Raw genomic sequence first — 13,859 nt, forward strand, 5'->3', positions numbered from 1 at the left:
AACCTCTGCTTCTATTTCTGAAGAGCAGGTATAATTTATCCGTATCACTACAGGAATGAAATATAAGATCAATAGTTATGAGTTATTTTTGTTTTTCAGTTCAAATTTTCTAATTCAGCTTATGTTCAGTTAATAATTCTAACAGTGTATCATATCATAGGTATGGCCCAAATATTGATAGCTTTGATAGTGTTTCAACCATTCAATTTTGCTTTTAGCAATTTTCTCACTCTTTGAATATGTTCTTTACTAATCACTTTTTTTAATTTGTCCATACTTTTTGTTATCCAATTATAAAATACTCAGATACTTGTAGGCTTCATCCCAATGGCTATTGTGATTTGGTCATTTGGTATTTCAATCCCATTACTTTTTGTGATTTATTGACTGATTTGATTGCTATCGTAACACATTTTTCTATGTCAAATTCTGTATCCATTTAAAAAAAAATATTACAATGTTTGTCAATGACTGGATTTCAATTTCTGATTTTCCATAAAGTTTCATATCATCCATAGAAAACATATTTTATTAGCATTTTTTGCTGCTTGGTAGCCAAGATTTTTTTTCCAAATTAACTGAAAGCGCGATCATAGAAATGACAAGATAATAAGGGTGATAATGAATCACCCTGGAGGATTTTATAATGGTTTGTCACACAGTTAGCCAGATGTTCAGACTAAATTTGGCATTTTTTGTCCACTTATTAAGGATAGTCAGATGTGCATGTTTGATGGTATTATAGATACCATTGCAGGATGTAACCTTTTCTGACTAAAGCAAAGGTCCATCTAATTCTGTCTTGTCTCCATCATAGGGATAAATCTGATCCCTTGGAAGCTCTATTAGCAACTAATATTTTTTTATTATTGTCTATTCATTACAGGTACAAAAGTCATGAGAATTAAGACAGAGGTATTCCCCAAAGTAAGCATTTCAATTCAAAAACTCACAAGCAGAATACAAATCACCATCTTTTCAAACAGATCCTTCCTGATTTAGTCCTGTCAATGATTTATTTAGGAATAAAAGAAGGAATAAATGATGACCTATAATAAATCCCCCCAAAAACTGTTTTTCCCCCTGCTGGGGATATAATTGAGATTGGTTGTTTTATCATGTCTATTCTGAACATGATATTATAACATATCAAGGTAAAATTGAATAAAATTATGTTACAATACTCCTGGATTCCATCTTTTTAACCTATAAACCTTCTGTCAGATCCATAATCTTATTTTCCTTTTTGAAATCCTACATTCAATGTTTGTTCAGGAACCAAAATTATGCATTAGGAAAGAAATAACTGAAGCAGAGAAGCTTCCATGTACTAATAAAACTTGTTAAAATTCCATTTTCCAAATCCACTTCCATAAAACTGATCAAACAAAACCTGTTCACCATCTTACCTTAAAATCTTGCTTGGCTAAACAAGCCACATTTATATTAATTAAAGAACACTCCCCATGTTTTATTTATGATTGGATAAGAAAGTACACAATTGTATGGAAAATGGCATGCTGCCTCTAAGTTGAAATGACAAAACAACGGTACCAACCTTAAAAGTAGGACTTGCTTAACAGAATACATAGTATAGCAACTGCTTAATGGAAATCACAAACCTATCTTGTGGATTTGTACTATTAGTGAGATTTAAAAGCCTCTGTAGAATACATAATCATAAGTATGTTCACCGTATTTAAGCCTTAGAACCATTTTACATTCCATATGGATCTAATTCGGACTAATTTCTATTTCCAAATAGAAAATAAATGCGACATGATATACATTTTATCAGTATATTCCTAGAGGAGATTAGAACGGAGTGGAATAACTAAAACTAATAATATGATCACATCAAAAAGTTGAAAGTTGGTGTCAGCATGAGCCAAATCTTTAGAGAAGGAATGTGGAATCCAATTTTAAAATATATTTGCTCCATAATTTAAGAGTTCTGTGAATTGTTTAAATGTAGATGCCCTTGAAAAGAGGGCTGAGGTGGCCGCAGTGGGTAGAGTGCAGTACTGCAGGGCACTTCAGCTGACTGCTAGTTCAGCAGTTCAGTGGTTCAAATCTCACCGGCTCAAGGTTGACTCAGCCTTCCATCCTTCCGAGGTGGGTAAAATGAGGACCCGGATTGTTGGGGGCAATATGCTGACTTTGTAAACTGCTTAGAGAGGGCTGAAAGCCCTATGAAGCGGTATAAGTGTCTAACTGCTATTGCTATTGCTAAAAATTTGGAAAAAAAAATATCTTCTATTACTTATGATAAGCCTGTGATGGCGAACCTATGGGACACGTGCCCAAAGTAGCACATGAAGCCATGTCATCCGGCATGTGCAGCTTTGCCTGTTTGTCTTCTGGGTTTCTGGCCTGCATGCACATGTGACAATCAGCTGTCCTTCGTGCACACAGCAGTGCCAAAAACTGATATGCGCAGCTGACAACCAGCTGATTATTGGGTGTGCATGCATGCTGGAACCCAGAAGTTCGGCTTTTCTGGAGAGTGATCCCTTTGCATGTGTGGTAGTGCCAAAAACCGGCCTGCACATGCATGCCAGCCAGCTGATCATTGGGCGCACATCAGGGGTGGGTTCCTGCCAGTTCTAGCCACTTCTATAGAAGAGGTTCTACAAATCTACAGTGCTGTTTAGAACCCGTTCCAGCTCCCTCCCCCCCGCCCACCCGCACATCATCAAGATGAAGAGCAAGAGGAGGAATTCTGGGAGTTGAAGTCCACAAGTCTTAAAGCTGCCAAATTTGAACACCCCTGGGTTAATACTAATAAAATAATAATAAAATAATAATACTAAATACTATTTTTAATGTATTATATTTATAAATTGTACTTATGTTGAAATTAAAAAAAAAATTACAATACTATTTTTGCGTTCTATGAAAATTTTTATTGCTCCATGGACCACATAGACCAAATTTTTAATCAAGAAACCCTCCCCCCCCCGGTCAATGGTGTCCCGCTTTACTAATGTTAAAATCTGGTCACCTTAGGCTTAGACCATTAGTAAAGAACAGCTACAGTTTAAATAATAATGAAGTTATGTGCTGAGATGAGTAGCATCCCTCACAGGAGATTAATTAATTTTATTTATCTTCAGAAAAACTTCAAATGAAAGGTAGACAGTTATTTGAATCTGTCACTATAAATTTCTTTTCACTTGATAGAAACTACTTTCCCTGAACTTGTATCTACTTAGATTTATTATCCCATTTATTATTTTTCATATTGCAGGGATAATCTTGGGAAAAAATATCTAGAATTAAGTCTTTATGAACATAGCTTAGATATAACTTCCATACATTAAAACCATTAAATCATATATCTTTTGTACTTGTTTTTAGCCTTTGCACTATAAGACGCATCCCCCCCCCTTATAGAGCGAATATTGTGGCAACGGAAGAGGGGTTGGCTGTCACCGCCGCCGCCTGTCACTGCTTCTGCCATTCCCTGCCATCGGGGAACGCTGGAGCCTTCACTGCTGAGCAGATGATTGGTGGTTAGATCGGCCTCCTGGAATACCACCACTCAGCTGTTTTAGGTGACAGGGAGAGCCACCACCAATCGCCGCATGGCAGCTGAACAGCAGAATTCTGGGAGGCCGATCCAATCGTCAATCAGCTGCTCTGCAGGAAAGACTCCAATGTTCCCCAGTGGCAGTGGCAGCTATTCAGCTCAGTTGACTGGTGGTGGGCATAATGGAGCAGAGCCCTGTCAAGCCACGTGCTGGGGCTGCAATAACGTGCTGAAGCTGACCAGGCTGTTTGCTGTTTGCTGCAAGGACGCTAGCCAGATTAATACCAGATGGATGTTCAGAAGTAGAGGCAGATTTTTTTTTCTTGTTTTCCTCCTCTAAGACTAAGGTACATCTTACGGTCTGGTGCATCTTATAGTGTGAAAAATACAGTACATCTCCCTTCCATGCAACATTATGTGTGATATATTCTTCAGCCCCTGATAAATTTATTTTGAGGTGTGAGTAAATAGTGGGGACAAAGGAGAGTAGGAAAAAAATTGGCACTCTAACTTGGACAAATAACAACTTTGTCGCGTACAAACCAGTGGTGGGTTGCAGGTGGTACGCCCCAGTAGGGGTGTACCAGAGCCTACCCGGAGCACTTGGTACCATTCTGGTACGGTGCTTTAGAAGGCTCACCCACCCGCCTGTACTCCTTACCCATTTTTAAACTCTTTGGTGCTTCCGAGCACGGCACATACTGAACCTGTGCGATGCTCCGCCAAGCATCTGGAGCATCACGGAGGCTCGCAGAGGTGGTGCTGGATGGTAATACGCATGCGCACGCTGCGTGCATTTATGTGGAGGACGCCAGGCCTTGTTGCAACCGTACCGTTTGCCACGGGATCCAGAACCCACCATTGATACAAACAATTGTTCTGCTTCTTTTTAAATTCATAGTGAATTTTATTTTGCCTTCCCCAGAACTTTGTTCAGAATGGATGGAGTCTATTTCATTCCAGAGAGTTCTGGAGAAGTAAGGGAAGCAGATATGAAAATAGTGTGTACACAGGTTTGAGTACACTCCCTAAAATATGAAAATATTGATGTAAATGATATAGAATGATAAAGTTCAAAATGTACATTGAAATAAACTACAATATTTGCTTCATGATATTTGTAAGTACTGTATTTTTCTGTGTATAAGATGCACTCCCCTCCCACAAAGGGGGTGGAAATGTCTAGGTGTCTTATACAGCGAATGTTGGCGAATTCGCACCCACCCTTTGGCTTCTGCTTCCCAGCAATTTGCCTGGGAGGCAGAGGCAGATTTTTTTTCTTGTTTTCCTCTCCCCAAAAGCTAGGTGTGTCTAATAGTCCAGAGCATCTTATAGTCTGATAAATATGGGACTTGATTTGTGCTTCATTTAATTTCATTGAAATAGTGTTGAGATTTTGGAATTTTCCTGTACTAATAAACCTTGTGCTTCTGACAGTGGAAAAAATATATTTTGAGGTGTCTGAGAAATCAATGAATAGAGTGAAATACATTGAAAACCGGTCTTTCATTTAAATACTTTCCTGTGATAATATAAGATAAAGGAAAGAGATTTCAGACATTTTAGCTGGTTGCTGGTAGAAAGGATTTTTAAAAGTTGAAGTTCATTTCAGCAGCTAATATATTTCCTTTGAGCTCTTTCCTTCTTTCATTACCTTAATCTGACAACGTTTATAGCAAAGAAATAATGTGGAGAACATCTATTATACTTTCATCTTAAAGATATTAATGAAGTACAGAACTAAAGCTACTGAAAAATAATTTAGAAATGAAGACCTAATTCAGCCCTCTCTTATTCTTGAAAAAGCACCAAAGTTATATTATATACTGCCAACCACACAGAGGTTAATCACACAGAGGGGAACTCAAGGCAATGCTCAAAAGCATTTTCTGTTGATTAATTCATATGCTACCAGGGTTCTTTTTAAAGATTAGTAGCCAGCCTTCTTCATATCCTGAAGAAGCTATGCATATTTCTTAGTGAGTCCAAATTATGACAAAAGGAGCAATAAGGTGCTAATGCTGCTTGCATCTTAATTTTGTTATTTGCCACTGAGAGATGTGGGTTTTTGTGTATGTTTCTCTGTCTGTGTTTTAATATAAGTTTATTGTCTCACATATGCTCTCCTAAAAATAAAATTTAGTTGGCTTTCAAACAGGCAATACACACATGCTTGTTTCTGTAATTCAAGGTAAAGACCGTTCCGATAACAATCTATAAATTAAACATGGAGGAAAGTAGAGTTACCCTATATGTTCAAATGTTTCTGCATTACGCAGCTCCCACAGGTTGAGTGCAAATAAAATTTAGCATGCTACCATAAATTCCCAAAGGCTATAATACTCCATGAAGTAATGCAATGTCATAAATGCTACTATACCGGCTTTTCTTGGTAGCTCATGATGTGAAAGCAGTTGTGGCTCCATATTATCACCACATAACTAATTGGGTTTTGGCTACATGGCAAACTTTAAGAATACTCTAACACTATTCAATTTCTATCTAAATAATAGCAACACCAGTTGGTGATCATTTCAAACGTGCATTGTTCAATAAGGCTGAGTGCTGAACTCCTTCTATTATCTACTGCAAGAGCGTCAAACTCGCATCGTCATGGCGTCGTCACAGGACTTTTTCTCCCTTTGCTAAAACGGGCAGGGGCGGGGCCAACACATGACTCATCTGGCCTGTGGGCCATGAGTTTGACACGCCTAGCCTACTGTAATGCATTCTAATTTCTTTTCCTTCAACTTAAACCATGCTGAAAATGCAAAGTATTTATACAGCAATGCCAAATCCTAACTAATATTTTCTATTAATATTTGAACAGGTCAATAATGAAGTTGAGGTGGTGGAGAGCCGACTGGATTTATGGAAACTGCGCTGACCGCTGTGAAGCCTTTAATCTTTGCTTACTTTTAAAGCTGCCTCTTAATGAAGAAATATAGTTGAGAAACGGACAGCAAATGAATAAAGTTTAAACAGGCATTAAAAAGAAACTGGAGGCAGAATGAAGAAATACACAAAATGTGCCTGGAAGCAGGTAATACTAATCTGTAGAATCAGCACGTGGGAGCAAAATCAATTAATTACTTAGGAGTCAAAATGTGAAGTAATCCTCTTTTCATTTAATTTAAATTCCTTTTAAATCATATCTTTTCTCCTTCAGACCATACAAATTCTTCCAGGATGCCTCCTTGCTTACGTGACAGTATTTTGATAAGACTAATTTGTATCCATGTGAAATCAAAGCAGGGTGTTTATCATGCAAATAAGACTCTTGTTTAAAAGAACTCTCAGATGTCTATATTTTATGTTTTATTCTATATTATGGAATGAAAAAAAGCCATTTATGGCACATTCTTAATATAAATACCTGATGGTCCTATTTGCTCTTTATAATCCTTCTATCATTATCTGTTTAAGAAAATGGCCAGACTATTTTTCTATATAATTTTAGCACGCTTTTGAAATAAACCTACAATTTCCATACAGTGTGTTGGAGAGTTGAAATGCTCAAAATTGAAATATGCATATTAAAAAAAGAATTATATATTTCAAAGACATTGATAAACATATATCAATTTAATAAGATATAGATTCGTAGTGAATTTTCATGTGATAACTATGTAGAATTTGATATTTACCAAAGTTGTTAAATTTTTAAATTTAAAACTAAGTAGAGATAGTTTTGCAATTTTAAAATATTTTTCTTCTACTTGTCTAAAGAAATATTATTTCAAAACAAATATTTAGGAGTTCAAAGTAGTAGAATTGGTTAATTATAAACCAGAGTTAATATTTATGAATAGTTTTGTAGTAATTGATTTTTAAAACATTGTTTGTTTAGAACAGGAAATTCTTGTATTTTAACTTTTTTTAAAAAATGTAGTTTTAATATTAAGGTATTTGCAATATCATGAAAAATGTCTCTAATATTTTTCATAGGCTTTTAATTGCTCTTATGTGGTTTTTGCTTACCTGTATGATAAAACTTTCCTGAAAATCCAAGGTTGAAGGTAAAATTTGCAACCTGAGTGCGTAGTAGTACTTGAGTTTCCAGTAAAGCCTGAAAAAAACATACATGGAAAAAAAGGAAACTTTAGATTTTAAAAAATCAAGTATAAAAGATTAAAAGAAGTTTTTTTTGTCAGTAAAACTCACAATTGTCCGAGATGTAAGATTAATGTCAAATAATGCTATCCCAATAGCCCATATGGTAGTATCTTTATAAATTGGCAATACATTTCTGTGCTTTTTTATAGTGAAGACTAATTACATTCACTATTAAAAGTATTTAAAATTATAAATATAAATAAATAGTGTGAATGATCCAACACTGGAAGTTTTTAAGAAGATGTTGGATAACCGTTTGTCTGAACTGGTGAAGGGTTTCCTGCCTAAGCAGGGGCTTGGACTAAAAGACCTCCAAGGTCCCTTCCAACTCTGTTATTATATTATATTATACAATATATAAATATAGTTTAGGTACCAAACTCTAATCATTGCAGTCAAAATTCATCACCTGTACACTGAGTAGTAGCCCTCTCCTCATATATGACAGGTATAATATCAATTCATAGAAAGGCATCTTTATATATTGTTCCACAAGCCCTTATATATACAGTTCCTAATAGATTGGACTCCACATAAGCTGAGAATTTGATGAAGAGCACAAGGAATCCATCAAGATGTTTACTCAACAACCTGAATTTAGACCATTCGAAACAACGGACATACTTTTGGACCATTAGTGTATATGTAAACAATATAAACCTACTAACTCCTACACATATTTACATCTAGGTTTCACACCAAATTTACCAATAAATCTATTGTCTGCAATGAATCCTATGATATAATCCCATATGTTTAAATGCAATCACAATTTAAGGATTTCTGCATAAGCAACTGGATTCTTTCCTACTGTAATACACATCATTAATGAAAAACAGCAAGAGCCATACCAAAATAGTAACTACCGTATGTTAAATATTAGACATACGGTAGTCTAATACGATACTTTAATAGCATGCCCAATTATTTATTTATTTTTCCACAAACAATTCAGATGAACTGAAATGCAAAGAAATTCAGTGTGGATGGTCGGGAGATTGAAACCTAAATTTGATTTATGAAATAAATCAACCTTGATTGATTGATTAAATAAATCAACCTTGATTGATTGATTAAATAAATCAACCTTGATTGATTAAATAAATCAACCTTGATTGATTAAATAAATCAACTTTGATTGATTAAATGAATCAACTTTGATTAAATAAATCAACTAAGGAGAAATTTCCTAACTAAGGAGAAATTTCCTGACAATTAGAACAATTACTAGTGGAACAATTTTGTTTACAGAAGTTGTGAATGCTCCAACACTAGAAGTTTTTAAGAAGAGATTGGACAACCATTTGTCTGAAGTGGTGTAGGGTTTCCTGCCTAAGCAGGGGTTTGGAGTAGAAGACCTCCAAGGTCCCTTCCAACTCTGTTGTTCTGTTCCATTCTAATATGTCACAACACAGTATGTTGTATGTTTCAGGTGTGTAAAATCTAATATCAATTCATAATGGAAAATGTAAAGTCAAGTGACCAGTATAAAGCTGGTCAGAGAAGCACTACAGTAGTGCTGCCCTCCTGTCTTTGCTTCACCAGCCAGGGCAAAAATATCTGTCAATCATGGTGCCAGAGCAGAAACTATGAATCTGGCTGTAGGACTCACCCGATTGCAAGGGGATTTCAAATGGTGTGTTCCAGTGGTGGGTTTCAAATTTTTTTAGAACCTCTTCTGTAGGTGTGGCCTGCTTTGTGGGAGTGGCTTGCCGGCCATGTGACCAGGTAGGAGTGTCTTGCAGGCCATGTGACTGGTGGGAGTAGCTTGGCAGTCATGTCACTGGGATTTGTGGAACCTCTTCTATAGAAGAGGTTAGAACTGGCAGGAACCCACCCCAGGTGTGTTCATACCCCCTTCTACATATGTAAGACAAATCTGATTAAGGGTGCCTTGAAACCTGATTATACTGAACAGGTATAATACTATAGTGAAATGAGCGCACAAACAGAACTATGGATGTCAATCAGGGGTGCTTTCACTTACTTTCCCTACCAGTTCGCAAATATAAGCACATGTGCGTCTGTGCATGCACTCTCCCTTGTGCGCATGCACTTGAAAATGTGCCTAAATAGGATGGCATAGAACCGGGACGGCTGGGTGGGTCAGTGGCGATTTCCACTACCAGTTCGGGTGAACATCTCTGATGTCAATCTTTTTCTTTTATAAAGAAAGGAAAGAGAGAAAAATACTTTTGTGCAATTCAGCTCTCATACGGATTCCATTTTTTAAAAAAACTTTATTGAGGACTTTATAAGGGTGTTGGCCATAATTGGGTTTAGGAGAAGAGGCAAAACATGGAAAACACCTTGAAATGGGGATAAGTCAGAGCCAGATTCATAGTTTCTGTTCCGGCACCATGATTGATGGATATTTTGGTCCTGGCTGATGAAGGCAGCATAGGCAGGAGGGCAGAACCAGGAAGGGAAAACTGGAAGGAATCATCAAATAATTTTGCTGCACTAACTGAATCAGGACAGTAGCATAATGGATCAGAATAGAGGCAATAGAAACAGAAATAGGCCTACAATTCGGCCAAAGTACACTAGTGCAGTATACAGTGGTGGGATTCAGCCAGTTCGCACCTATCCGGGAAAACCGGTTGTTAACTTTCCAAGCAGTTCGGAGAACCGGTTGTTGCAAGAAGTCTCCTTTTGGTTTTTTCCATTTTTACAGGGCTAATCCTGTAAGGAAGGCAGGAAGGAAACATTCTGGTGTTGTTTCTAGCCTAATCTTTATTGACCTGCTTACAGAAACTGCCTCTCTGGTTAACCCCTGTTACATTGTAACAGCTAAAGCAAAGCGCCCATTGACATGAGTGAGTTTGAATTGGCTATACCCACACGGTCACATGACCACTGGTCCATGCCTACCCAGCTGGTCATTAGGGCAGAGAACTGGTTGTTAAATTATTTGAATCCCACCACCGGTGCAGTATTGCTTTTTGTTAATTCTAACCCAGCAGTTAACTACTAGTGCTAAAAAAATTCTTTTTAAAATAAATTTGCTTTTAAATGTCATATTGGTTTATTTTTTATATGGCTTTGTTGGTATTTTATCGAAATGTTCTTTTAAAATAGAAGATTGATTTAAGAGTGCTTTTTTTGTATATAGCTCTAGCCTTATTTGGGAGGAAGGGCGTTATGAAAATAAAATACAACAACAGCAGTGATAATAGTAATGGTAATAGTAATCACCTCCTGAAAGGAATTGGAGTGAATTCAATAAAATCAATATTATAACTTAGAAGTTGAAATAATGTTTATCTTATTTTTAATGATTTATGCATGGCTTTATGAACTTCCCTGAAAGGTCATGATTGCAAAATCATGCAAAATCATGATTGCAAAATATACAATTCTGACCACAGATATATTTCAACTCTGATACATAAATTAAATTAAACAGAATTAAACTATTAAACAGAAATGTCTGCACTCAAAATGTTGCAATTAAAAAATGCCCAGTTCAGTTATTTATATTGTACAATACAATCAAATAAGCACTTATGTTAAGGAAGTTTCTAAATTGGAGATTTCATATTAATTTTTTTTCTTTTTTTCTTTTTCTTTTTCTTTTGTTTATCGTGAAAATACATTTATTTCCATTTCATTCCATACAATCACATGTGTACTGTGCATAATCGGGGCATATAACATTGAATAATAAACACAATTCTCGTTTTTATAGACAATACCCCCCATAATACAAACCCAATATACCACCTTGACCCACCATACACCCTCTTTCACCCCCCTCCAACTTTCATTCTTCCTTCCAACATACCCCTCTACTTCCTACTTCCCCTCCCCCTCTATCACTCCTCTCTCTCAATACATTCCCTCCCTTCCTTCTCCTCCTGCCTCCAATCCTCTCTCCCACCCTCTCCACCCCTCCTTCTTCTTTCACTCTACTCCTCCCTTCGGTGTACCTCTATTGTCAGACCAATATGTTCAGCTTGTCGTATTTTTACACTAACATTGAAAAGCCACAGTATACAAGTGCAATCATGTACTTTAAAATCTAACAGATATTATATTTCCACCTTCCCCCCTCCCCCTAGAACCCCTCCTCCCTTCCCTCCCCCCGACTTCCCAGAGCCCGTACACGGTATAACTTTTTAGCAAACACAGTCTAAAATGTCTTAAAACAAAACAACAACAAAAAAAAAGGTCGATAAGATCTCTACGTTGAAGTCAGCTTCTTACTGTTACCCAAGTTTTAAACAGTTTAAGTTGTTGCTAATCTTAAGCATAGGCTATCTGGAATTTCTTAGTCCCATATTTGCTTTGTGTATAATCAATCCATTTTTTCCAGTCTCGTTTATATCTCTCGTTTGAATGTTCTTTAAGATATGCTGAAATTTTTGCCATTTCGGCTAAGTTTATAACTTTCAAAGTCCATTCTTGAGTTGTAGGCACGTCTTCCTTCTTCCAGTATTGCGCCACCAACAGTCTTGCTGCCGTTATTAAGTACAGAACCAAGTTAATCTCTACCGCTGTAAAGTCAGTACATATACCTAATAAAAACAACTGAGGGGTGAATTTTATCCTTCTTTTAAAGATATTTTGCAGGATCCACCATATTTTTATCCAAAATGCCTTAACCTTATGACATGTCCACCATATATTAAAATATGTAGCGTCAAGAGAACCACATCTCCAGCATTTAGGCTGTACATTCGGATACATAGAAGCAAGCTTTTTGGGATCTAAGTGCCATCTATAAAACATCTTATATTAATTTTTATTGAATCAATATTATAGTTATTCCTTCATATAAGCATATGCTTCAGCATCCATAGGATAAGACATAGAAGATTTATATTCTGTTTGTACTCAACAGAGTTAGAATTTCAACAATATTATTGTTGTTATTGAGTTGCCTTATCTTTATTCTTCAAAATTGCTGCATCTATTAAGCAAGCATGGTATTTTTTTCCACAATGTTCTTGTTAATTACAACTATTTGCATAATAAACTTTTTGGAGGCTAGTTCTCTAGGAACATTTCATGGCTAATAGGAAGCAATTTGCTTTCCTTTATTAAGTACATTAAAACTTCATGCCCCAGACGTCACTGACTGTAAACATTTGATTCTGCTCAAATTTAATGCACCAAGGCATTTTGCTCTGCCATATTAGCTTTATTTATATGCTGTGTTCTGGATTGTTAGCTACTAATGAGACTTCAGCTCTTATGGCTCTAAGGCCTGAGCACTAACCTAATTTTAATGAGATCATTATTTGCTGTCTCCAAATAGAAGACAACACATTTCCCTTTTAATTAAAGGTCAAAACACCTCTAGCTAAGGAGAGTGAAGAGGTTATCAAATCCTTTGAGAAATTCAAGGAACTTCCCCTCCCCCTTTATTTCTGTGCTAAATAGACACCACTGACCATAATTACTTGTATAGCCTTAGGATGGATAAAGCTCTAAATATGAGCTAAGTGGGAATAACTCTAAATTCTACCACTATTAATCTCAAAATAGGGTAAAAAGCAAACATCAACCAAAGTAATTAAAGAAGCTTTACTCCTAACCTAAATGTCTTTGTGGATCAATGTCCCAGTTAAAGAAGGATTCCCTTGTTTACATTTTAAATTCCAGTTTAATTTAGCTAAAACTCATATTTCTTATGTGGAAAAATATAATCAATAACTGTATTAGTGCCAGTGATATGCATAGCTGTTGTGGCCCAGCAGGAGCCGTTGGAGCTGCAAACAGACTCCGACAGTGAGGGGCCCTATGAGTCGGCTCTGGAAGATGTGGAGGACCCTGGACAGGGTTCCAACTCCGAGCAGGGTTCAGAGAGGCTGGTTGGCCACCAGGAGGCCTGAGGCATGGAGCAGCAGTGAAAGCCAAAGGGAGTGTGCTCCTGATGTCAGGCCTTGGAGCAGTGGGGAGGAGACAAGGGAGTTGGTCCTGGACGCCTGGCAATGGCAGGTAGATCGATGTAGAGAACAACTATGCAGGTACAGAAGATAATTGGTCCCAGGTGGTTGTAATTAGGCTCCTCTCAAGATAGTATTTAAGGAGATACTCTGGGAGGAGTCTGGTTGCAGGATTCAACTTAATTCTCAACGATGGAGAAGCTATTATCTGTATCTGTGGGAGTCTGGGTTGCTGCCAAGGTTCTTTATCTGTTCATCATGCTTGGGCTTTCAGCCACCAATTTTTATGTTTGCTGCTAATAAAGTGTTGTGGCATT

General features: G+C 36.8%; 1 protein-coding gene across 1 annotated transcript in view; it reads right to left on the minus strand.

Annotated features, from left to right (window-relative positions):
- LOC116513416 (bifunctional heparan sulfate N-deacetylase/N-sulfotransferase 4) overlaps window positions 1–13,859 on the minus strand; it is a 135,875-nt gene that overhangs the window by 83,239 nt on the left and 38,777 nt on the right. Inside the window, exon 2 of the mRNA XM_032224484.1 lies at window positions 7,514–7,601. Coding sequence (XP_032080375.1) covers window positions 7,514–7,601 — 88 coding nt within the window. The remainder of the gene's footprint in view (window positions 1–7,513; window positions 7,602–13,859) is intronic.

This window comes from Thamnophis elegans, chromosome 9 (assembly GCF_009769535.1).
Source record: "Thamnophis elegans isolate rThaEle1 chromosome 9, rThaEle1.pri, whole genome shotgun sequence".
Taxonomy (NCBI): domain Eukaryota; kingdom Metazoa; phylum Chordata; class Lepidosauria; order Squamata; family Colubridae; genus Thamnophis; species Thamnophis elegans.